The sequence below is a fragment of the Onychostruthus taczanowskii genome, unplaced genomic scaffold (assembly GCF_017590055.1).
Source record: "Onychostruthus taczanowskii isolate IOZ18803 unplaced genomic scaffold, ASM1759005v1 scaffold45, whole genome shotgun sequence".
In the NCBI taxonomy this organism is placed as follows: domain Eukaryota; kingdom Metazoa; phylum Chordata; class Aves; order Passeriformes; family Passeridae; genus Onychostruthus; species Onychostruthus taczanowskii.
The window spans coordinates 7,350,351-7,375,188 of NW_024502014.1; the positions used below are offsets into that span (position 1 = coordinate 7,350,351).

A 24,838-nucleotide genomic window follows, 5' to 3' on the forward strand; every position below is an offset into this window, starting at 1 on the left:
GAATCTGAGGGGGCTCTGAGAGGATTTGGATGGAGAGCCCCTGGGGATGCCTTACCGAAGGTCTGACGGGAGGCTCTGAGGGGATTTGAGGAGGCTGTCTAGAGATTTTAGGGGAGAGCCATGGGGACGCTTTGGGAGAAGTGGGTGTCTGAGGAGAGACTCTGAGGAGACCAGAGAGGCTCTGAGGAGGCTTGGGGGCTCAGAGGGCCGGGGTGGGGGCGGACTGCAGGGGCGTCCCGAGGGCGGTTGCAAGTCCCCTCTCCCTCCCGTGCAGGCTGCTGCCTTCCTACCCCCGTTACCGTGGCAACCGCCCGGGCTCCCCCAGCCCCGCACCGCCGCCGCCGCTGCCGCCGGAGCTGCTGGGCAGCCGCCTGCCGCCACCGGCCATGGAGCTACTGGCCGCGGCCCTCAGCGCCGCCTGCGCCTTCGACCAGGACGGCTCGCCGGGACAGCTCAGCAGGTGAGGGGGGTGCTGAGGGTGGGGGGCGCGGGGCGCGGGCGAGCGTAGTGGCCGCTCTCCGGCCGCTGTCCCGCCACTGCTCTGAGGGCGCCTCCGCCTCCCCGCAGGGTCCCCGCCGCCGCTGAGGAGACCCATGCCGCCGGCACGGGCGCGGCAACCCCCGCACACCCCATGACGGCCGACTCCTGGAGGAACCTCATCGAGCACATCGGTAAGGAGCCGTGCCCACCGCGGGATGTCCGGCCGCCGCTGCGGCCTCGCAGAACTTCGCCGCTTCTCCCGCTCCCCGCACCGACGGCGGCACAGCAGCCCCTAGAGGTGCCCCTCAGCCCAGCCGGACTGCACCTGCCGGCCCCCTGAACCCCCAAACCCAGAGCTAAAGGCAAGCGGTGCGCAGATGGGGAGAGTTCAGGGCGGGGTAAGGGCTTGTGCTGCTGGTCCCCAACTCCCTATCCTTGCTGGGAACCCCCCCACCATCATTACCGTGGTTTGTTGAGGTCTTTGGGGGCGTCAGGTTTGCACGTTGCCTGGCAGTGGATTAATGCTGTCGCAGAACAGCCTAACTTTGTTCATAAATAACAATTATTCTTGTCATTACGAAGCAATTAATCATTAAGGCTATCCCAAACCTTCTACTAAAATATGATTGTGCATATTCCAGAAGGCATAAGACTAAAGTATTTTTTTCACCCATCCCGTTGGACATAAGTTGTATGTGCCAGGTTCTGCATCTATTCCGTGTAATAGCCACTGGCATAGCAATTTCAACACAAGAACAAGGTATTTTATCCTTTGTGGTCTCTAAAAAGGCAAAGTTGAGGTTATCTGGATGACTGTGGAGGAGAGGACTGTTAAGCATTTGCTCTTATGGTATTTTCTTTTATTTTTTACTTTTATCTTTTGTGGGATGGAGAGAGGACCTCCACAGCTTGTTTCTTGCTTTCCCACATCAGAATTGTGACATTCCTCTGAGGAATTTCATCAACAGCAAAGCTAAATCCCATCCTGATGCAGGTTTTATGGTGGGAATATAGAAGCTTTGTTTTTAAACACTCCTGCTCAGTTTCAGGAAATAGAATCAACATACTTGAATCTTGAGGGCAGGAATGTAGCACTTAGCATGGGAAAATCGAATATATAACTCTCACAAGCAGCAATGCAAACCTCCCTGGCAGAAATGAGAAGGCTTCTTAGGCTGTCTCTGCTGTTTGGTGTCAGGCTGTGGCATGCAAGGCTGATTCTTGGTACACCTGATGCCTCTGGGACAATGCTGGAGAAGGAGGCTGGTGTGAAACCAGCAGCCTGCCAGCATCTGTCAGACAAACCAGCTGAGTTTGGAGTCTCCTGGAATGCAATTTGCATGAGTGTTGCCAGATCTGTTACCTGGTTTTGGCTGTGTAGATACTAACCTACCAAGGCAGCTGTGTCAAAACACTGTCAGTTTACTGGGACTGTGCACCTCAGAGGTGAGATAAAAATACTAAAACCAGCAGGAGTTCAGAGCAACCCAATTGCTATATTCATATATATTTTTATGTGCTGTATATCAGAGGGAAGCTGTGCAAAACTGCACACATCAGTGTAACTGCAAGTAGGTCTGTTGCACCTTTGTGGAGGAGACTGGGTTTTGACAATCTGAGGTGTTATGTTTATCCCCACCAGAGATGTTACATCAGATGGCTGGAACTCACTCACTCCTTCCCTCCCTCCTGCTTTTGAGACATTAGTGGACTCTTTGCCTGAAACTGGAGCAGAGAATTTCAGAGAAAACCTCTCTGGGCCTCCTGGGATTTTACATAGCTTTCAATGCAATAACGTTTACTTTGAGAGTGCTGCTAACTCTCTAAGGCAAGGATTTCCACAATTAGTAACTAGTTTTTCAATTCCCCTCCCAGGTTTTAAGAGAGCTGGGAAGGGAAACTCTGGCAGCAAAATTAAATGGAATAAACAAAAAGGGAAATGTCTGTTATGTGCTATAAAAATTATGTAAACATGCATTATGAAGATCAGTCTTAAACACTTAAGTCAACAGATAACACCAAACAGGGTTAACCATTAGCCAACAGTAGGGACAGTTGGGACATTAAGCAATGCAGGAGCTTATGCAGGTCTCTGACATTTTGTACTTGCTCACTTACTAAATGTAAACATTTACTAAATAATTATATCATCTGAATCACATTCAGCTATTGATCTCAGCTTTTTTCCTACACATTCAGTAAGTTCCTACATGTATTGTTGTCTCCTTTCAACATGTCAAAACCTTGTTCCTTGACCTTGGATCTGTTACCCCTCCTGTTCTCTGATCATCTCCTGTTCCATCTGGACAAGGCCTTGGCATAGCTTCTCTCCCTCTCTCTCATCTACATAACTTTTCTACCCATTGTAACCTCTTTACCAACATATGGATAGACCCTTAGGACCAAGACAGCAGGGATATCTTTTATCCTTGCTAGCACACCCTCCTTATTTTTTCCTACACTTCTGCCTACACTTCTACCTGTCTTTTGTCTTTCTTCTGTGCCATCTTTCTGCTTTCTCCCTCTTTCCCTCTCTAGAGCTGGTAGATCTTCAGCCACTCTCTCTTGCTGAATTCTGATGGTGGATGCTTTCCATCAATCAGATCTTTCCATGCCTGTATTTGCTTTGCCTGCCACTGACAGCTCCATAGCTCTTACCTGGTCAGTCAGAGAACCTGCAAACAAAACAAACTTTCGTTATCTGGGTCTTTGTCTTATTTCCTTAAAAGCAAGAGACAAATAGTCTTGGGGATCTTTTAAATCTGTCTGCTCTTCAGATTTGCACGAGGGACCCTAAATCCCCCTTACACAAAGCATCCTCTGACTTGCAAGGCAGAGCCAGCAGCACAACATGGCTGTATACCTGCAGTCAAACACTGCGAGTATAATTATCTCCAATTTGAGTAAAATAGATTACGCTTTAGTTTCCCAGCGTGCTTTCCCTTGAGTCAAGCACTGCCCACGCTGCTGCAGGATGTTGCTTCCCAGCTTGTCCTGCTCTCTATGGGGCCAAAACAACCCAAAGCCCTCGAGCACAGGCTGGCCATACAGATCAGTACCACCAAAAGCAGCTCCAATTTAGCAGGCTCTCTGCTACATACCTGAAGGAGCATTTCCACCCTGCTACACCCTCAGCACCCTCCCTGATGGTGAAAAACAGCCTGAAATGCTTAGGAAAGCCATATAAACCTAGTTGACGCAGAGAGAAATTACATAAGTGGCAGCAGCATGCAAAACTTCAGGGGAAGTCTCCTCTGCTCAGTACTGTGTAGGAAGCTAACAGAAGACTGTATGGTTTCCTAGGCACAGCTACCCTTTCTGCTATTTTAATCCGGTGTTGAACATCTTTCCAGGAAGAACAGATAACAGGACACACTCGCAGACTGCAGTAATGCTGTGCTTATTCCTGTGCCTTTCCCCAGCTTATTTCCTATGTAGTTTTAGCACTGACTGGTACAGAGCCTCACTGAAACTGGTCCAGAGATTTAATAGGCAGCAATATCTACATTTCTGCCCGCCTTAGACAAACTTTTAATCCCATTGTGTCTCACCTTATTACACAGAGAATCTCAGATCAAATATCATGAATACATGTGACCAGATAAATTTTAACCCCTAATGATTCAGACAAAATAAATTATTTAGCATGGGTTTTTTTAAACATCAAAGGCTTTTCCCTTTATTCATTCATGTTACACTGCAATTCAAGTATAAACCAAGGGAGATAATGTAAATTGTGCTTCTTCAATTTCATTAAGGGAGGAAAATGACTCAGTGTGCTCATGCTCTCCTGCCTTTACATGTCTTCTAAATTACATTTTATATTCAAGCAATTAAAATTCTGGGTCCTACAGATGGTTCAGAAAGAAAAATGGGACAGTTTGAAAGCCCTCAGAGAGACAAAGGATGTTCTAAAGATTGGCAGTGAACTTCAGGATTTCTACCTTTTTCGTGCTGTCAGTTGATATCGGAGTGGAGGCAAATCCAGTGCAGTTTCATCTACTCCTGAAGTTAGTAACTGGAACTTAGAAGACACCTGGTGTCATTGATGTGCTCCCCCATAGTGTGAACTCAGAGCCTGTTCCTTAGTGCTGTAGCAAATAGGTACCTTTTGGATATTGATTTTGTATCTTCAGGCATCATAGAAACTAAGAAGGAAAACAGCAGGATATTAAGCAACATGTCCAAGGCTAACCATGAAGTCCATACCAAAACAAACCTAGTAACTGTAGCTAGTTGTCCCAAAGCTTCACCTGTTCAATGCCAGTAACAGCAGCTCAGTGTTTCCTCATTAAGGATTTTTGTGGCCATCAAATTGCTCCTTTTAAAGTAATTTCATTGTGTGTAGTATTACTTTTACAGACACACACTTAAACATAGACATCAACCTATATAACTTGTAACATAGTAATATAACAGAGAAAATCAAGGTATAAAAGACATTTAAAAGCCTGACAGATCAGTTCTTTTATGTCTTCTGAGTGATGATGGATTAATCTGACTGTGATACTAAATGTTTTGTGAGAGCAGATTTTTAACAACACTTTAGACTTAGAAATGGTCTTCCATTTATAGTTTCCAGTTCTGAAGTGAGAATACCATAACAGGCTTTTCACGCTGCATGGAAGGGACATCTCTCACCTCTGCTGAGATGAACTAAAGCAAAGAAATTGTCCTTTCCCACAATACTTGTCTACTGTCTCATTCAGTTGTAACCTCTCAGACCTGCTGTGTTCCTTCCTAGGGCTCTTGTACCAGGAATATCGAGATAAATCTACGCGTGAGGAGATTGAAACCAGGCGATTGCAAGATTCACAGACAGACCCTGAGGAGACTTCACCCAGTGAGGAAACCCCATCTGAAGCAGAATCCACAAGTACAACTGAAAATAAAGCTCCACCACAAATTAATTTGCTGAGAAATTCCAACTCCAGGTTCAACTTATGGCAGGATCTTCCTGAGGTCCAGAGCAGTGGTGTCCTCAGCATCCTCCAACCCGATGAGATCAAGCTGCAGGAGGTAATGGAGGAATATTAAGACTATTTCTTAACTGTGTTACTGCTTAAAAAATGGAGATTGAATTAGGCCAAATTATCAAAGTTTAAAAACTTAAAAATTCACAGTAGTCACAGACAAGCCTTGCCCTGTTGAGTACTTTCTGAGGTGCACTGATTAGCACACCAGTCACTGTTTATTGTGAAACTGCAGACATTGTTCTGCATGCTACTACCGCTGGATGTTTCTGTAGCAAAAGGAACTTATTTCCTCTTTTCTGATTCAGTGTTAGGAGCAATTTACAAAGGAAGAGGGGTATTCAGGAGGTTTTTAGAAAAGAGCCATTGGTTCCAGTGCACATTAATCCTTTTCCAAAGTAACTATCAGGACACATAACTTTCCACTACAAAAGAGCCATTGGTTCTTTGTAAAAGAGCCATTAATCCTTTTCCAAAGTAACTATCAGGACACATAACTTTCCACTAGAAATCTTAAAAGAATTCAACCATTAACTGTAAGGTTTTGAATATGTTGACATAGGAGAAATAGAAGAGATAGAGATTGATAAACAGCCTTCTATTTAATTGTTGTTACTTCGAGTCTATTGCAAACAGTAAAAAATAATGATAGGTATATTTGCATTTAGCTGTGCAGTGCAGTGACATCACTATTTTAGAGCCACATACTGTGACTTACAGGACTATACTGAAAGGAGTAGGTGGGGGTAGCTGTCACAAGTGATGACAACATCAGTTCCACCACAATTTACAACTGGTTGCTATTTTGGGTATCATGGGGAGTGTGAGTGTTCTTTGTCACTGCATAGCACTGCATTTATAGCCAGCAGTGGAGGGGGCAAACCCTGTTTAGTGTGCAGTTTGCACTGTGGTACAAGGAGTGGGCTCGCCAAGGCTCTATCCCACAAGTCCAGCTGTACTCCTGCACCATCTGATGAGATGGTGAGATGGGTGTGACAGTGTATCTGCTTAGCCCTGGCTCATGGGATTTTACCCAAAGTGCTGAGGAACACCTCGGGGTGTAAGCAGTCCCTCCTAAGTTCAGTTAGACTTCCATAATCCACACTGATGAACACCTTGTTCACACAGTGCCAGTCCCAGCTAGGGCTGTAACTTGACTGTCACACTGGACAGGTTCATCTTGTGCACCCCAAGGGCTGTGTTATTCACACCCTTAGTGGAGAAGACTGGTGTTTATAAACAGTAGTTTGGGCTAGCAAGCACAGGCTGTTAGTGTATCAGGGTTAGAGCTGAAGGTGAATGAAATGATTTGTTGTTTCTCCATGTTCTTCTTCTGCACTGGTTATTTGGATTTGTTCTGTTTACCTGGCAAAACACAAAAAATGCTTCCAAGTGCCAGCATTACAAACACAATCTGGCATCTGAAAAATTACAGGCTTTTATTTTTATTTTTGCTTCAAAATGAAGAATTTTTATGCAGAAATATTTTGCTTTAAAGTGTGCATTATAGATTTCAAAACTTGTCATTTCTGTTAAAATTACATTTGTTACCTGTATTGCTTTTTGGGAAAAAAAATTCTCAGGGCTGCTAAACCCCAATATTAAGTGTGGTCAATTTTCTTCTTTCTGTTAAAATAACCAGAGAAATAAAAAAGTTGCAGAATGGGAGAATGGGACAGTGCTCTCGTAAAGAAGTGCTGTGCCTTCAGTTTATCAGACGTGAAATTTTCTTCCTACTTGTCCTGGGATTAGCACAGTAAGAGATTATAAAATTGCTCCAAACCAGAAAGCTGTGAAATTGGCTGAACATTGAACAGATAGAGTGGAGAATTTGCTTTGTGAGGAGAATCAAGGTCAGAAAACAAGGAGGGCTAGAGAAGTCTCTGAAGCTATTGAAGAGATTATGTTGAATTCAGCCTTGCTATAAGCAAGCACTACTTGCTCCTGCAATTCTGGAACTCTATTCATGTTGGATCTGAACTGTGAGAGTGAACTGTACATGAGCCTTAATTTAGTAAATGTAAAATGTTCAGCTTCATAAAGGAGAATTGGAGAAGTTTTCCTGAAGTACAGGACAGCAGAAATTCTGGAGTAAACATCTTAAGGACAAAACTGTATTTTCTGACCCATTTTATCTTCAAAGCTGTAGTAAACACAGGGACTAGAAAAGCTTGCATGTCTTCAGCCAGGAAAGGTGGAACAAGAGTATTATTTTGATCATAGGGAGAAATACTGGTACACAGATGGAAAGAAATATGAACACCCTGCTTCATAGCTGAGGAAGGGAACACCACTGTAGCTGTGACAGAGTAGGGCTTAAACAGTCAGAAAGTTGGTTATCTGAAATAATCTTCAAAGTGAAAGAAACTAGAACAAGAAGAGAAATCTGGTGTTCATTAGTGGCAATGATGGAAAATTACTGAGCAGCTTATCAGTGCAAGAATTTAAAAGAAAAAAAAAGGTTTTCAAGCATCAAAACAAGAAACTTGACTGGAAGAGTAGTGGATGCTTGAAAAGTGTCATGGAAAGTGATTTTTTTTATTGTCCCCATTGGAACAAACAAGACAGATATGGATTCACTATGGATTTCATTATTTCTTTAGTATGGCCTGCATTCTGGACCTCCCCTTGAAGGTCTGGCACCCTCCACTATTGCAAACAGCAAACAAATATTCTACAGTCAGAACTTGGCAGAAAAAAATCCTGACTTGGAGTGTCTGGAAAGCTGCAGTGCAAAATAATTGGAGGTATCAATCTCCAGGATACCTGGAAGGGACAGGCTATCCTAACACATCCTGTATATCTTTGCCTATTTCCACCTCTCTCATTTATCAAATAAAAAGGTACAGTTAAAACTATAAAAGTTACATATAGGACTAAGCCAGTCATGCAGAAAGAGAGAGGTTCTCTCACAGGTTCACCCAGTGCCTGGGTAAAGCTTCTGGGAGAAGCGGAGCTGATACTCCTCCACTTTTCTCATTAGGAATCTGGCCTTGAAAAAAAAATCCAGTGTCCTCTTATTTCTTAAACACTGTTTCATGGTCACTGACTAAGTTCATCTGTACAGACACCCTTTGCTCTGTCTTCCTCCTGGGGACTGTGCAGGCACAATCTCCTCCTCTGGTGCAGGAAACCACTTGTTGGACTTAAGTGCCCACTGGGAACATTTCCTAGGCTGCCAACCCTGCAAAGAACTGAAATGTCACTTCAACTAACTGCTATTTTAGCAGCTCTGGATTGAGTAACAATCCCTCTTTGCTGAACCCATTCACTCAGGTCTTGGACTGCAGCACAGTGTCAGGGACACAACCCGGGTCTCTACCTCAAATTCTTACGTGATGCACAGTGATATTTCCAGGAAAAGGCCAAAAACAGATCAGTGGAAAATTCCAAATAATTTCTTAAAGAGAAAAAACAGACAACAACCAAGCCACAAGACAGACCCCCAGCTAATTCAGAGTCAATTTCTCTATGGACACAAAAACCACTGCATGTGTACCTGTGGCCCCATATGACCTCCTCAATTTTAGCTGGGCCCCAGCAGCTGCTGAGAACCAGCAGAGCTCAGAGACTGACACTGGCACTGCCTGGCCAGCTCCCCCCTCAGCAGGGTGCAACAGAGGAGCTGTGGGAACAAGGGGAGCATTGAAGCAGCTTTAGATTCAAGGGAGCAAAACTTTCACTGAACTACCAACTGCCTCTCTTAGTAATGGCAGCATGGGCCATGGGCCCCAGGACAAGGAACCAAGGTACCTCTTCATCAAGAGATGCCTGAAGGATCTAACTACTTTTCACTGTGTTGAACCTCTGTGAGAATCTGCTGTTAATCTTACTTCAACTAATGGATTCAGTAGGTGTGTAAATAAACACCTTTTGTATCTACCTCTTAACAGACAACATATACTCCCCCAGAGAGTAGGGGATTTCTGAGTGGTAATAGTGGAATGTCCCTGCAGCACTTGCAGTAGGTAGAAGACTTTATATCTACATCTCATTAAACTGATTTTTATCTCTGAATGAAACCATCAATTTGCCTTTCCACTTCCACAGACCACATCCTTGGCCTAAGGAAGCCAGGCTTTGCTCCAGGGTTTTCTCTTCTAGCAGGATAAGCAAAGGCTGAAAGTTGGAGATTATTTATGATTTCTGGTAGTAATTAGGCACTACTGTATCTTGTCCTGTTCTGTTGTGAATTGGGGCAGAAAAGTGTACAGCCAGGGCTGACCAGGGAGTCTCACTTGGACAGTAACAACTGTATTTCCTCTCGGTCAGGGGTGATGGTTGTGAGAGGAAGACTTCCCCAACTAACTCACTGTTTCCTGTAACGTGTGGCAAATGCATTGTGGGCTTACCACTCCCTGCAGCCCGGGCCTGCAGGGTGGGTGCAGGGTCCGTGGCTGTGCAGCACGGATGTTCTCATTAATGCCCAGTGTGCCTCTCTGTAGAAGTAGAAAGTACCTGCTGACTTCCTTCTTTGGGATTTTCCTCCAGGCCATGTTTGAGCTGGTTACTTCTGAAGCATCATATTACAAGAGTCTGAATCTGCTGGTGTCTCACTTCATGGAGAATGAACGTCTGAAAAAGATCTTACACCAGTCTGAGGCACACATCCTCTTCTCCAATGTGCTGGATGTCATGGCTGTCAGCGAGCGGTAAGTTGGCTGCTGAATGGCACTGAAAGCAGCAGCTTTAGGTAGCTGCAGTTGTAGAGGGATGGAGGAACTGACTTCTCCTGGGAATTGCCTGGAACAGACAGGTCACAATTAATATGGGTGCTGACTTTTTCATTTAGCTTCCTGTTGGACCTTGAGCAGCGAGTGGAAGAGAACATTGTGATCTCGGACGTGTGTGATATTGTCTACCAGCACACAGTTAATCACTTCTCTGTGTACATCACCTATGTCTCCAACCAGACCTACCAGGAGAGAACCTACAAGCAGCTTCTGTGAGTTGGACCGCTTGTTGTTGCACATTTTGCAAAACTGTACAGGCCACAGATTTAGCTGTTATTTTGGTATTTATGAGAAAGGGCTAGATAGCACAGAAATGGGGTTTCCCACTTCATGATTTCTCACTGCATCTGTAAAAAGAAAACTCAGTTAAAGGCTTTATAGTAAGGATTGGTTGGTGCAGGTAACATGGCAAGTAAATTAAAAGCCAGCATTTCTCAACTGCAAGAAATATTTATGGTGCATGCAGGGTCTTGTACATGCTTGTGTAATGCATGTATTTTTAACCTGCAAGTAGAGGCAAGAGATGGAAAGCCAAGAATATAATACAGATCTCTGATGAGAAGAACAACCACTGCTTTTCCCAACCTTCTCAGCAAGGCATTGACTTTTCCCAATTTCATAACTATTATTTTTCAGAACAACAGGATATTCTTAAAAGAATAAAAAAAAAAGTTTTAACAAAGCTATTTTCTGTGCATTCTACTGTTATACACACAGATCTAGGCCTGAAGATATAATCCAACATATTTTTGTAGTATTTTTCAAATGTAATAAGTCTTTTGGTCCAGTAGGAATTCTCTGATACAAGCTCAAAACAACGAGTGCCCTACAAGATTGTCTTTGAGAGGAGGAGAATCAATTTTTCTCTAGTTACAATGTCCTGGATTCTTTCAGGACAGCCCACTGCACATGCTGCAGTGTATTTTCTCCTATAGCATCAGCTGGTTCAGGCAAGTGTAACAATGTTTAGTCCTTTCATTTCTCTGCTCTCTAACTTTTGAGGAAAAAATATTAAAAAAAAAATATTGACCTTGGTCTGCTGTTCTCTCCAAAAAGAGGGTACCACAGGGTTTCCTTCAGTCAGAGGTGAGCAATACAGCTGCAGAAAGAATTTGCTTACAGCCATTATCTAAACACTTAGAAGCAAAGCAGCAATAGGCTGGGTTACTTGAGCTTGAAAGGGACCTGTTGGAGATGAGGTATTCCTAAATGTGAATTCAGAGGGCAGCATTTTTGTCTGCAGGAATACCTAAGGCACAGTTGAAAAGAACTGGCTCCCTTCCCCAGGCTCCCAGCTAGCGCAGGAATTTTGCAACACTTGGCTGAACTCAAAGCCTGGGGTGTGTCACAGTTTCCCCCATTTGACTGTTCCTTGGACACATGCAGTTCCATTCTGCTGTGAGTCACACTGTCAGACAGGTACCTGCTGCAGCAAGGAGGAACGCTGCCAATGGCTTCTTTCAAATGTTGTAAGAACACATGGTGCAGACAGGTTTTGCACAGTTAGCAACCTCTTTGCATCCATGCTGTTTCCAGGACTAGCCAGGACTCCAGCAGCACAAGCCTTGCTCAGGTTCACTCAGTCTGTGGCTGCCAGGAAGCTTTGTCTGCTGTGGCAGCTGGGACTGCTCTGCTCTGCACAGCTGTGTCTGTGGTCCAGCTGTGCCCTCATCTCCTGCAAACATCGTCAGGGAAGGCCCAGGCATGGCCCCTGCCCTTCTCAGGCCAGATAATGATTTCCATCCTCTAGCTAAACAGCAAGGAATACTGAAGCTTGAGCTACTTTGTGGCTTGTCTTGTTCTTATGACTGTGTGAATTTCACCTTATCACAGAGTTCCAACTGTGTAAAAACATATAATTATGCCTCTGACTCATTTACTTGGACACATACCCCATTCACATACACCTACACACTCAGTGTATGCTGCTGAGCTAGATATGAACACATGTGAACACTGCCGTGGCTTGTACATTAGAAGTCTATTTTTTCCCTCCCCCAGCACTATAAATAGTTTTAGATTTAAACTAAAATACACTCAGAGGCATTCAGTCCCCTCCTCCCTCTTCTCTCCTATTGGGAGAGATCAGGCAGATGCTGTCTCTGGGACCAAGCTGCTTTTGGGTCACCAGCCATATGCCAGAGTCCCAGGCAGGGTAGCACTCAAAGTTCTCAGCTTCTCTATCTCTCCTCTCAGCCAGGACAAACCTGCCTTTCGGGAAGTGATCTCACAGCTGGAGCTGGATCCCAAGTGCAAAGGCCTGTCCTTTTCTTCCTTCCTGATTCTGCCATTTCAAAGAATCACTCGACTCAAGTTGCTGGTGCAGGTAGAGTTTTGCTCTTCTCTCTCTCACAAAGGACTTCTGCATCACTCCTGGAATTTTCCTTTCCAGCAGTTGTGAATGGATACAGCCACAATCGACTCTAGAATTGGATGAAGCCTTTCAACAGAGTCAGACATTCACCAGAACTATGGAAAAAAGATTTCAGTCCCTCAGAGTCCATCCCTAAATTAGTGTTGAATTTGCCAGATAGCCTTTACTGAGGAGGAGCTTTGTCGAGCTGCCAGAAGGGGTAGCAACAGTCCATTAATCCAGCTGCCTGACAGTTAGGATGGTGAGACACACATGCAGAGCAGCTGGATGACAAAGATGCTACACCATGATGGCTTGGACCAGTCAGCCAGTGCTTTGCCACCTTATCTAAACACTGCTGGAGACTATGCTTCTAGGAAACAGCTCAGTCCCAAATGGTCTTATCCCACTGGGATTACCAATAACAGTGTCTGGTAGTGCCAGCTCTAATTTATTAATTTTTTTTTATAAAATAAGAAATCTACCTGTTATATTTCTCTTAGATATAAGGTCAAATGGGAAGAGGTTTTAACGACAGAGAGGATCTAAGAAGTGAGAGTCACTGTACTGTGTCACCTTTGCTGTGATTAGGCTGATGGCCAGAAGTAATTTGTAGGCTAGCAAAGACCTTCTGTGCTCTTATGTTGGGATCAGCATTAACACAGCCTTTTCTCCCCTGCAGAATATTTTGAAGAAAGTGGAAGAGAAATCTGACAGGGAATCCACTGCCCTGGATGCACATAAAGAACTGGAAACAGTAAGTTTGAATAAGTTAGTGGAAGGCCATTAAGATTAAGCCACCATGCTCATTTCACACACACACATCCCCCTGAAAAAATCACCTGCAGACTACATTCTGTTTGGGAGTGGTTTCTTTGAATTCTGTCACTGTGTTTCAAGAGGGGTTTTTTTCCTAAAGTCTGAAAGATGGACTAGTCTACTTGCACTTAGTGGTCAGTGACAGCGAATGCCTTGCTAACAATAGATGAATGTTTCTGCCATAGGAAAGGGCAGAGAATGTTTTCCTTTAGAGTCTCCAAGAACACAAAATGGTTTTTGCAGACACCTGAAGGTGATGGATCTGACTGAGAGGTGTGATTAGGTGCAGAGCACAACTGTGTCAGGTTTCTCTGACACAGCACACTTTTTCTTCTGACCTAGAATAACAGCTTCCTAATGAAGTACACAAGCCAGCTTCTAGCCCCCTTCCCTGAAGCTGGTAGGTAGGTGTGGTGTTCAGTTACTGATGTGTACCAAACCCCAGGAAGGCAGTGGGAGGTTTCCCATCAGGGCTGTTCCTGATAGGGTTTGACAGGATGATGCCATATCTGAATGGTCTAGACATAGCTAGCAGCTACATGGGCTGGGACAATGTTTCAACCCTTCTCCATCAGAAGCTTGGAACATCTCCTGACTCTTGCAGCTCAACACAAGTATTTGAAGTAGAAAACTGTGCTAGAACATCAACCTGAGGATGGGCCTGCAGTCTCTGACTGAAACATTAGAAGAGAACAGGCTCTTGGATTTGCCCTGAACCAGTATACAAAGTGTGTGCTTGGAGATCACTAGGGATAAAGACAGGGACTTTATCAATGAAGGATGTTCTGCATTGAGTTAGTATTTGCAGAATCCCTCTTGACACATCTGGTAGCCAATTATTTTTCCATTAGTCAGTAGGCTAAGGAAGACTGTTCCTGTAGCATGCAGATGACTATAGCTGCTGATGGAAAAATGCTGGGTTTGTGTTCAGTTATCAGTGACTCACATGATCAGTTTATTAATTCTTTTACATGGTTAAACACTTAGCTGTAAGTGTTTAAGCTGAGATACCTAATATCCAGCAAGGTACAGGCATCACAAAGGAGACCATCTGATGCTTACTTTTTCTGTAAGTTTATTTTCTCTCCTTCTGAGAGGCAAGAGATGACCACAGTTTCAGTTACTGATATTCTGTTAGATTTTGAGTAGCAGAAACAGAGCACAAAGTGGAACTTGTTCTCCAGTGTAATTTTTCTACCTAGCCAGTTCTCAAGAGAGTTGCTCCTTATGAAACAGGCAGTGGCATCTAGGTTAAGGTCCCTGTAACAGCATAGTGCTTGCACGTTGGTTGTGGTTTTTCAGTTAAAAGTTTGTACTCCGAACACAGCTGGGCTCTGTATGATGAATGTCTCTTTCCCTAGGACATTTCATAGCCCTGGCATCTAGTACTGCTTGGCAGAACTACAGCATTTGCATTTTTGAAAAGAAGATGTTTGGCTTCATTCTCTCCTTGAAGATGATACTGCAAATGTACCTCATTTCAAGTTCTGGGAACAGGGAAAATGAGATATATGATGTGTCAGGTTCTGAAAAACAAGCTGTTCATTTTGCTGTGCAACCAGAAGCACTGTTTTATACTGTCTGGTTCAGTAACTGAATGTAGCTGCCTAATATGTCCTCTGACAGTCAGTTTCCACCCTTAGCACCTTCTGGGTGTTTGGGAGCTTTTTGGTTGTTCAGGTTTTGGGAGTTTTTTTCCCCTTCTCTTTTTCATCACCCACAGTGCTGATAAAAGAGCTTGGCTTTGTCAATTCCTGTTACAGCAGGGTACTTACCTGATTGTGGTCAGGCCTTTTCATGCTGTCCATCATCACTTACCTGCTTAAGACCAGCAGAGACAAACCTTTGTGCTCTCTTTTCCCAGGTGGTGAAAGCATGTAATGAAGGTGTCCGGAAGATGAGCCGAACAGAGCAGATGATCAGCATCCAGAAGAAACTAGAATTCAAGATCAAGGTATAAACACAGGCTGGACAGTTTGGGTTCACTGTCTGCACTTTGCAAACAGCCTCCAAAGGGTCCCCTCCAAAGGGGCTGCTGCAGGCACAGCACCTCTGTGTGTGCTCAGTGCACACCCGCTGCAGAGGCTGGGCAGCACCAAGGCCAGTGTGGTGTGCATGTACACAGGTGGGACACACTGGCATCACCTCTGCTGTGCACTGTGCTCCTGCTCCAGCACTCAGGTCTGGCTCTTACCTCTCTTCAAAATGCAGGTCAGCTTTCAGCTATTATTTTACATATGAAATATGTTAAAGGTAGATGAAAGCTACAAAACAAAACATTCTAAAACTGAAAAATACCCAAACAAAGACTGTCCCACCATTTTAATTATTTTCTGTACTTATGCATTGTGTACAGTCTCTAAATACCTGCTACTGATCTGTTTCAGCTCCACTGAGGGAATTACTAATCAATATTTAGGGATGTCTGATCAGATCTCAGTTGATACATACCATGAAATTCCTGTGCTGAGTATAAAGTTGTCAGTTCTTTTCTTGAATGCTATAGAGATGCTTCTCAGGTCTGTCTGCTTCACAAACTGTAAGGATCATATTTAACTTCCAAGCAATCTTTTTATGTACATGAACAACCAAAACAAAAAAAAAATTATAGAGCATTTTACCAGTGTGTCAGGGCTAGACCACAGTCCACAGGACAGTAGAAGATTAGGGAAGCCACACAGTTGCCTCCACCTCTTGTAAAGCTGAGGCCATAATGACAGGCAGGAGCTGATTCATCTCTGGAGCAGATCTGCCTTGGGAACTGGCACGGGTAGGGCTCTTCTGGGGAGAATAGTGCAAGGAGAGTTGAAAAGAAAAAATTGTGCCACTCTGCATGTGATGAGCACTGGGAGCAAAGGTAGAAAGAGTGACAGTTACACAGGTATTTTTCAATATTTCAGTCATTTGGTAATGTAGTATTCTTCTAGTACAAGATGTGCTTTGTTCTGGGCTTCTTGGTTTTAGCATGATATGTGTTGAAACTCCAGCAGAAATGCTGTGGTAGGTGTGTGAACAGCATCTCCTCCTGACAGGGACAGACCCAACCAGAGGAAACCTGTTTAACCTTGTTGTTTTTTTAGCCAAAAGGCCACGTCAGTGGTTTTAAAAGTCAGTCTTACTGTTTAGGAAAGTTCAGCCCAGATGACAGGATGTGTCAGAGAGAGATCAGGGCTGTTGTTTCATTCCAGCACTTGGCACTCTAGCGTTGCCATCCTTAAATATCTGTCCATCCTCGGGCTCTGCTGTACCCCTGTCCAACTTCTGTCACGCTGTGCTGGGCAGTGTGGATGGCAGAGCACACTGCCCTCTCCTGCAGCTCTGCTTCAGTCTGCAGTGCAAGTTGTGGTGATGGGAGCTCACCACCCTTCCTTTTGCATCTCTTGGTGCTTTCAGCATCATAACCACTTGAATCCATGGGGTTTTGCTACTTTCCTAAACTTTGCTATCTTTTCCTCCCTTCTAGTCTGTACCCATCATCTCTCACTCCCGCTGGCTGCTGAAGCAGGGGGAACTGCAGCAAATGAATGGTCCAAAGACATCACGAACACTTCGCACCAAGAAACTCTTCAGAGAAATCTATCTGTTCCTTTTCAATGATCTGCTGGTGATTTGCCGGCAAATTCCAGGGTGAGTGCAAAATTCAGGTACTACACAGGATGCTTCATTAGTTCTTTTGCCCTAGGTTTATCCAACCTATGATGCTGTGACCCCATCCTCTCCCTCAGGCACAGGCACATCCCTTGGCCTGACATGTACACCTCCCTCGAGCAGTCACCTTACCTTTGAGCACAGCTGACTCTTCATGGGTGGCACAGCTCTCTCCAGATGAAAATTCATGGCCAACAGGAGTTAAACAGATCCCAGGGCAGATCTGCCAGCAGAGTGACTATGCATCCCACAGTTTCTGCAGGGTAGCAGTGAATCACATTGGCTGGTGAGCTGGCCCTGGAGACCTGTCTTCCTGTCAAGAAGCGATTTTTACTCATTGCTTCCTGAAGAACAGCTCAGATTTAGTCAGTTAAAACGCTAAGAAAGCCGACTAGAAAGTTAGAGTAGTAGGGAGGGGTATAAATTTTGCCCGAGGCCAGCAGATATATTTGACATGGTGTAACCTGCCTGAAGAGGAGGAGGATGTTGTTGTGCTGAGGACTGTGTCTTGTGCAAGCAGACACTGGTGGAACACAGCAGCAGAGAACAGCACGCCCTTTGTGGCATGAATTAGTCCCACTGGTAGGGAGCATCTTGCCCTTCCACTGTTCCTAACGAACGTGTCGCCGCAGTGTCTGTACACTGGGAAATGTTTTGCTTCTGTGGCAACTTGTATCCAGAAAACACAGAGGCTCTTCATAAATAGGAATGAATTAAGCCTCACAATCCCCTTTGAGGGAGCGCCATCTGTGTTTTGGACATGGGGAGCTCAGACAGAGCAAGCAACTTGTTCCAGGCCATGAGGGCTGCCCAGGGCAGAGCCTGGAGAGGGTTCCTTGCTTTGCAGTGGGTTTTTATAGCCACACGCTCATCCCATCTCACAGCAGGACATCTTTTCACTTCCTTCCATGCAGCTGCTCCTGGTCTGTGTCCTCAGTACAGTTCTGGGTGGCTGAAGTCTAAGTCTCCTGCAATAACCACAGTTTTTCTTAATCTCTTTAACCTCTCCCAGGGACAAGTACCAAGTGTTTGACTCTGCTCCCCGAGGGCTTCTTCGGGTAGAGGAGTTAGAAGATCAGGGGCAGAGTTTGGCCAATGTCTTCATCTTGAGGCTGCTAGAGAACGCAGATGACCGGGAGGCCAGCTACATGCTGAAGGCATCGTCCCAGTGAGTACCAGTCACCCTGCTATCGCTCAGCAGTGCTCTCTCTCCCTACATCCTGCCTTCATGGGGACCAGCTGTCCAGGTTTTCCAGGGATGGGCAGGGGGGTATCCCACTGCTGCAGCTGAGCTGGCCCTATCAATCTCTCTGCCCAGCATAACTCTCCTGAGGCTACTGAAAGCCCCAAGGCTACTGGTCACCTAGGCAGGTTTCTCTCCTCTATGGTGTATTTGAGGCCTCTGGGGTGGTGGACAGACAGGCAGTTCCTGTTCTGGGACAGGGAGGTCAGAAATCAGCCCAGGCATCAGGCCCCAGCTGATTTACAGACTGCAGCATATTCAAAAAGTAAAACCAAGCAGGATATACACTCACACACTCCAGTGGCTCCACTGACTCACAAGAATCATGGCCATGCCTGACCAGCCCTGTGGAGCAAAGTGTCTCCTGTTTGTGGGTGAAGGTGGGAGAAAAGGCTACTTCCCCCGTGTCTCCACAGCCAGTGCCAATCTTGTGCAGCCCTTCTGCAGCTCAGGGCCTCCTTGTCTCCCTGGATACAGATTTTCTGGCTCACTGATTTTTCACTTCAGGCTCCAACAAGCTCAGGCTGGGCAAATGATTTAGCTGTGCTAGCACTGACCTAATTGTTTGGAGCACAGGGCACGGCTTTCTCACTGACCCAAGCATTTCTAGGCCCATATTTTCTAGCCACCAGCTAAACAGCTCCTAGAGACAATGCACATCCCCAGGCTGTATTGTGTGCTGTTAGCAGGCTGGTGCTCATCATCCACATTCCTAAATGAACACCAGCTCCGGGGTTGCACCCTGACCGCCCCCCACCACCACCGCTGCCGCAGCATCAGCATCAGGATGACAAGCCCCCAGTACAGTGAGCAGCTGCACCTTCTCCCCAGACATATGGCTGCAGCTCTGCTGCACTGAAAATAGAGATGTCAGTCACACTATGCAGGGCAAGCGCATGTGTGACGTCCATGAGTCTTGGCTGTGCAGCAAATCATAAACCAGGCCAGGATTTGCTCAGTGCAGGGGAGGCGGTCGCAGGTCCATGCTCTGCATCCTGTCCCATCTTCTAGGTGGCCACAGCAGGTATGTGATCATGAACATGGCTTGCCAACAGGTCTTGAGCACTGAAATGTGACATATCAGCTGCTGAAGGCTGCTGTTTCAGAGACGCAGGAATGACGGAGATAGTACTGGGCACAGACTGGAAAACTAAACAGTTAGAAGAGATAAGTGGGAGCCAAACAGAGACTTCTGCATCTCTTCTACAGCTCTTGCACCTCTTGGATCAGGCAACAATGGTGCTCAGTGGCAACTTGCAGCTCATGCCCTGGTTGGGCTCTGCCAGGAGCTAACACTTTATTTGGACACAACCAAGTCCACCGACAGAACCGGAGTATGGGTGGGCTCCTTGCAGGCTGAGAGGATCTGGGCACTGTGGGCGGATCCACAGAGCTCTGTAAGGATCTGTGAGCAGGGCTAGCATGCAGACAGGGCCACAGGCATGGCAAGACTCTGGGTTTGACCTCTACATGTTATAGCTCCTCTGTGCTCAAGGCCCTTGTCTCGCATGTCTTCATATGATGTGACCTGCGGGTGTTTCCACTGGTCCTTGGCATTGTTCTTCATACCTGAAGTATAAAGTATTCCCAGCCCTACAGATCAACCTGCCAGCACATGCCCTTTAAATTCCCCTTTTAGGCCCCCCTCCTCCCTGAAGACACTCCATGGCTTTTCATGTGTGTCAAGCTCAGGCTTTAAAATGACCTGAGAAGGTAGAAAACTCTGGCTCTCTGGCAGATCGAAGCACAGCTGGTCCTCCAGGCAGGAGCTGGAGCCTGTGAAAATGAACTGCCCCATTTCCTCGTGGGGCTGAGGGAAGCCTGAGGGGAGCCAAGCCTGCGACTTCTCCAGCATTTGTGACATCTCCCTCCCAACTGCAGGTCCAGGTTTTGCAGCATGCTGTTCACATGGGTCTTGTTGCCAAGAAAGTGGTACCTTTGGTGTGCTGCAGTGCTCTTCTGCAAGGGAGTTAGTCAGCTCTGCTCTTTAAATGTTCCTACACAGCAGTTGTGGGAATAAATGGCTCCTGTAACTGCTTATCTCCCAGAAAAACTGCTCCTGTTGACCAGCCCAGCCAGGAGCTGCCTGTTCTTGCTACTTCTCAGAGAATGCTAGGCCCCCCACCTTGCTGCTAGCTCTTGACAGCAATGCTAGCAGAGGGATCCTCCCCAGAGAGGGACCATGCTGCCTCTGGGGGACAGCCAGGGCAGTGCAGCAGGGCCCAGAGCACTGTGTCATGTGTGACATCCCAACTGGGGTGTGCAACAGTGGGGCTCAGCATCACCACTGTACCCAGGACCCTGAAGGGGCAGGCAGGAAAAGGCTGGGAGGAGGAATATGAAGTCCAGAACTGGCTGGGAAGAAGAACTGGAGCCCTTACAACTCTTGCATGTTCACAGCTTTGGTTTGTCTCCTCTATCCAGGAGTGAAATGAAGCGCTGGATGATTTCACTAGCCCCAAACCGGAGAACCAAATTTGTTTCATTTACATCCAGACTTGTTGGTAAGAGACACAGTATGGGAGCTGGGAGCTCTTCACCCCTACCCCAGGGCACTTTATTCTGCCTGATCTCAGTGCAGCCACATAGCTGGGACCTATGCCAAAGCTGAACCCTCTCCCTAGGCTTCCCTCCTTTTCCACCACCAATACCTGCTTGTCTTTGGGCCTGGCCCTGACCTGGGCTGGGCTGCACCAGCACTTTCCCTCCCATCCAGGCTGCTCATGACTGGCACCACTGTGGTGGTTACATGAACCCAGCTCCCTTCCCAAGAGTTGCTTCCCCAGTACCTGTGGCAGGGGCACTCCCTGGCTTCCCCAGATCAGAGGGACCATGTGCAGAGCTCATGAGGCTACAGCCACCCAAGCTGTGCTGTTTTTCAAGGGCCTCCATCCCAGTCCACCCCTCACTCTTGTCCTGTTTCTTGGCAGACTGCCCACAGATCCAGTGTGTCCACCCGTACGTGGCCCAGCAGCCTGATGAGCTCTCCTTAGAACTGGCTGATGTCCTCAACATCCTGGACAAGACAGATGATGGTATGGGGATGGGATGGGGATGGGCTGGGAGTCCCTGTGGAAGGATGGGCTTTGCTGCAGGCAGGCAGCTGTGAGTCTCTCCCTCCTGCCAGGGAGAGGATCTGGCATCAGCATCACAGCCAGAGAAGGAAGGTACTGCCTTCTCCTAATAGCCAATCCAGGTTGCCTAAGTTGTGGCACTACTGACACAGCCTCCCAGCACCAGCTGAGGGCCATAGTAGAGCTAGCACAGCCACTCCAGATATAACCCAGTGTTATTCTTACCTTCATGATGCTTCACAGCCACGTGATCCTGCTCTCTGGGGTACTCTTGTAGATGGTGGTCTCAGTCACACTGGATGTCTGCTGGGGACCACTCCTGGCTCCAGGGACAGCAGAGGGCATTTGATGGCAGCAATGCCTGCGTTCTGCTGGCATCCCTTGAGCCAGTTGTCCTCATATGATGCTGCTCAGGCTGGCTCTTTCCAGCACAACTAGGAGCAAGCGCAGGAGCAAGGGCCAGTCCTTCCCCACTTATGCCTGTCTCTGTCTGTACTCAGGCTGGATATTTGGGGAACGTCTTCACGACCAGGAGAGGGGCTGGTTCCCCAGTTCAATGGGGGAGGAGATCCTGAACCCCAAAATCCGAGCCCAGAACCTGAAGGAGTGTTTCCGGGTGCACAAGTCAGATGACAGTCAGAGAAGAAAACTGGGCAGCAGAAACCGCCAATGACCACCGGCATCTCCAAGCATCTGGAGTGCCTCAGAGAGGCAGAAGACAGAGGCTGCCAGCTGGGAGAAGGTGGCAGCTGTGGGACACTGTGGGGGACCTGGTGCACTGGACGAGGCACACAGACCCATGAACAGACAGACTGTCATTCCTAGGCCCTCCAGAAGCACTGGTCCTTTCCGGGGGATCAGCACTTTAAACTGTAAATAACCCTTTTCCAAGTGTTCTGTAAAGCCCCAGAGAGCATGAGCTCAACGGACACTGTCTGAAGGCCACCAGGTGCTGGCCAGATGAGCCACATGTGCTGGCTTGGGCTGGCTCAGGCTGCTTGGGAAAGGCATTGGCCACAAACATGAGCAATAAGCATTAACAGCTCTTTGCTACCTTCCAAGTCTGGAGTGCTCTGAACCCAGCATCTCACAGGGGTAGAACTGAGGTCAAGCAGCAGTCTCAGCTCTCTCAGAACTCATTGACAACAGGCTGGGATGAGCCCCAGGAACTCCACCACCCGAGTCCTGCTGGGAAGCTGCTGGGCTCATTCCCACAGGCAGACCCTCGATCTGCTTCCAGTCAAATGCTCTGCAGTGCTCCACACTCAGCTTTTCTCCAGCAGCAGCCCAGCCTTGCCAGCCCTAACCCACATCTCTGCCTGCCTGACAACCTCAAAGCACATCTGGACACTCTGCCATGGCTCAGCCCCCTCTACCACAGCCTTCCTCCTTCTGCAGGGCCACTGCATAACCCCAGCATCCTGTCCTTTCCTGGTTGATCGTGCACTTGTGGTCTTTGCTACGCCCTGCTGCTGAGGCCAGAGCAGGGGTGGCTGTGCCAGCACTGTCGTGCACACCACACGAACCACCGGAGCACCAGCAGCCCCAGCTGCCACACAGCAGCTGAGTGACCTTAGCTGGGAGCTGCTGTCCTGTGTGCTCTGGGAGGCCCAGCAACTGCTGCTTGCATGCTTGTAACCCACCCCCACCAGCCTCCCTGTACAGGCTCCCCTCCGTGTATATATGCAAGTCTTGTGGCCGGCAGAGCCAGCTCATCACTCCTCCCAGCTGTGGCACTGAGCAACCCATGAAGCCCCAGGCTCAGCACTGAGAGCAGTGTGGGGGACAGACCCACAGCAGCCGCCCCTTGTTCAGAGTCCCACACATGGCTGAGGGCCTCTCAGCCACAAGCTGGGCCCCAGCTGTGGCCAGCATCCATTAGGGAAATCAATTATTTGGCACCTTTCTGTAACACGGCAAAGAATTGTCTTCCAGGCATTGTAGCCTGTGCTGATTTATGCTCTGGCCATGCTGCGGTTGTGCTGAGAGAGGGGGCGGAGAGCAGCTGCCAACAGAGCCACACAGAGGCCACGGGTGTGGACGGGAGGAGCACAGCCATGCCAGCAGAACGTGGGGAGAAAGCAGGACACTTGGAAGCTGTGAAGGGAGGCTATGGAACTGCTCTTTGGTGGTGCACACACGTGGTGTGTGCAGTTTGAGGCTGAACACAGCTGAAGTGGGTTCCAGGACTGTCCTTACTGACACCGCAGCCTTGGGCCAGCCAGACCAGAACCAGCACTGAGGACCAAAGTGGTGGCAGCCACAGCAGTGAAGGGGGAAGAAGGCATTCTTCACTCAGACCCAGATCAGTGCCACCACATCAGCACGTGACAACAGCCAGCAGGGATGTGCTGCCTTAGGCACCTGTGGGAAGTTTATACCTAGCCAGCAGTTTCTAGTCACCAGTCACTGCCCAGCCTCAGAGCTCAGCCAGGAAGGACTTGCAGCCTCCAGTCTGCTGCACTGAGCAGATTTAATGGGGACACCCCAAGCCAGGTCCATCCAGCAGCATCCCACAGTCAGCTTTCTGAGACAACCACACCTCCAGCTCAGGATCCAAACCTTTCAACAGCCACAAATTCACTAGTGGAAACCCCAGAGAAGCTTCAGCTCTAGGAATTCCTTAAAATTACCTGAGAAATCACCGTATGTCACAGCATCCACTTTGCAATCCAGCAGCCAGCCCAGTCCAGCACAGGGCTTGCAGCCCCACATGCCTGCCTGGCATGTTTCTCACAGCACAGAAATGCTCCCTTGCCCATCAGATGTTTCACCAGTTCACCAAAGCCAGGATGCCAACTCCTCACTGCACTTCTCCAGGGAGAGGGGCTCCGTGCTGCTGTGCCCTGTCCCATCACTCGCCACCGAGCCCTGGGATTGCTCCAGCCCCTCCTGCTCTGTTGCGATTCCACAGGACTCCAGAAGCCAGGCACAGGCTGTGCCATTTTCACTGAACTGCATCCAGTGTTATTTCCTCAGACCCAGCCCTGCACGCCTCCATCTCAGTGATCTCCAGTGTTGTACAGGGCCAGGCCTGGGGCCCACAAGCACCGGCTGGAGCCCCCCAGCCCTTGCCAGGCTGCCTCAGCGAACTGAGGGGAACTTCTTGTTGTCTGGTTTTTCTGTGTGATAAAGTGTAGCTGAGCAAGCCAGCACCAAAACACTTGTGGTGTCTCCTTCCTCCCCCAGACTGATCACTTGTCTCCTCCCCGTTCCCCTGCGGTGCAGCTGGCCCAAATGCAGTGGTTCAAAATGGGGTTGCACATGAACTTGGGGTGGCTTACATCCATGAACCCTTCCCTAGGAAAGGTGTGCAGGGTGATGCCCAACACTGTTACCATCACCCAGACTAGACCCAGAAGGGTTCTTTTGAGCTCCCTGCTCAAAGCCACACACTGCCACAGTTCCTCCTGAGTGGGGTTGACAGGCCCTGCCAGATCTGTGCCACCCAGATAACACACACACCAAGAGCAATGAGCACTCGATGCAGCCTGGCTGCCCAGGACAGGGCCTGC

At 47.6% G+C, this 24,838-nt stretch overlaps 2 protein-coding genes across 2 annotated transcripts in view; one reads left to right on the forward strand and one right to left on the reverse strand.

Moving 5' to 3' along the window:
* NEU2 (neuraminidase 2) overlaps positions 1–359 on the reverse strand; it is a 36,783-nt gene extending 36,424 nt beyond the window's left edge. Inside the window, exon 1 of the mRNA XM_041414371.1 lies at positions 300–359. The gene's annotated coding sequence lies outside the window, so the exon portion shown is untranslated. The remainder of the gene's footprint in view (positions 1–299) is intronic.
* NGEF (neuronal guanine nucleotide exchange factor) overlaps positions 1–24,471 on the forward strand; it is a 39,906-nt gene extending 15,435 nt beyond the window's left edge. Inside the window, exons 4-16 of the mRNA XM_041414369.1 lie at positions 275–460; positions 568–671; positions 5,225–5,499; positions 9,945–10,105; positions 10,246–10,398; positions 12,383–12,512; positions 13,222–13,296; positions 15,223–15,312; positions 16,822–16,985; positions 18,019–18,174; positions 20,674–20,753; positions 21,180–21,284; positions 21,824–24,471. Of these exons, the coding sequence (XP_041270303.1) occupies positions 275–460; positions 568–671; positions 5,225–5,499; positions 9,945–10,105; positions 10,246–10,398; positions 12,383–12,512; positions 13,222–13,296; positions 15,223–15,312; positions 16,822–16,985; positions 18,019–18,174; positions 20,674–20,753; positions 21,180–21,284; positions 21,824–21,996 (1,852 nt within the window). The 3' untranslated portion in view covers positions 21,997–24,471. The remainder of the gene's footprint in view (positions 1–274; positions 461–567; positions 672–5,224; positions 5,500–9,944; positions 10,106–10,245; positions 10,399–12,382; positions 12,513–13,221; positions 13,297–15,222; positions 15,313–16,821; positions 16,986–18,018; positions 18,175–20,673; positions 20,754–21,179; positions 21,285–21,823) is intronic.
* The last annotated feature ends 367 nt before the right edge of the window (positions 24,472–24,838 follow it).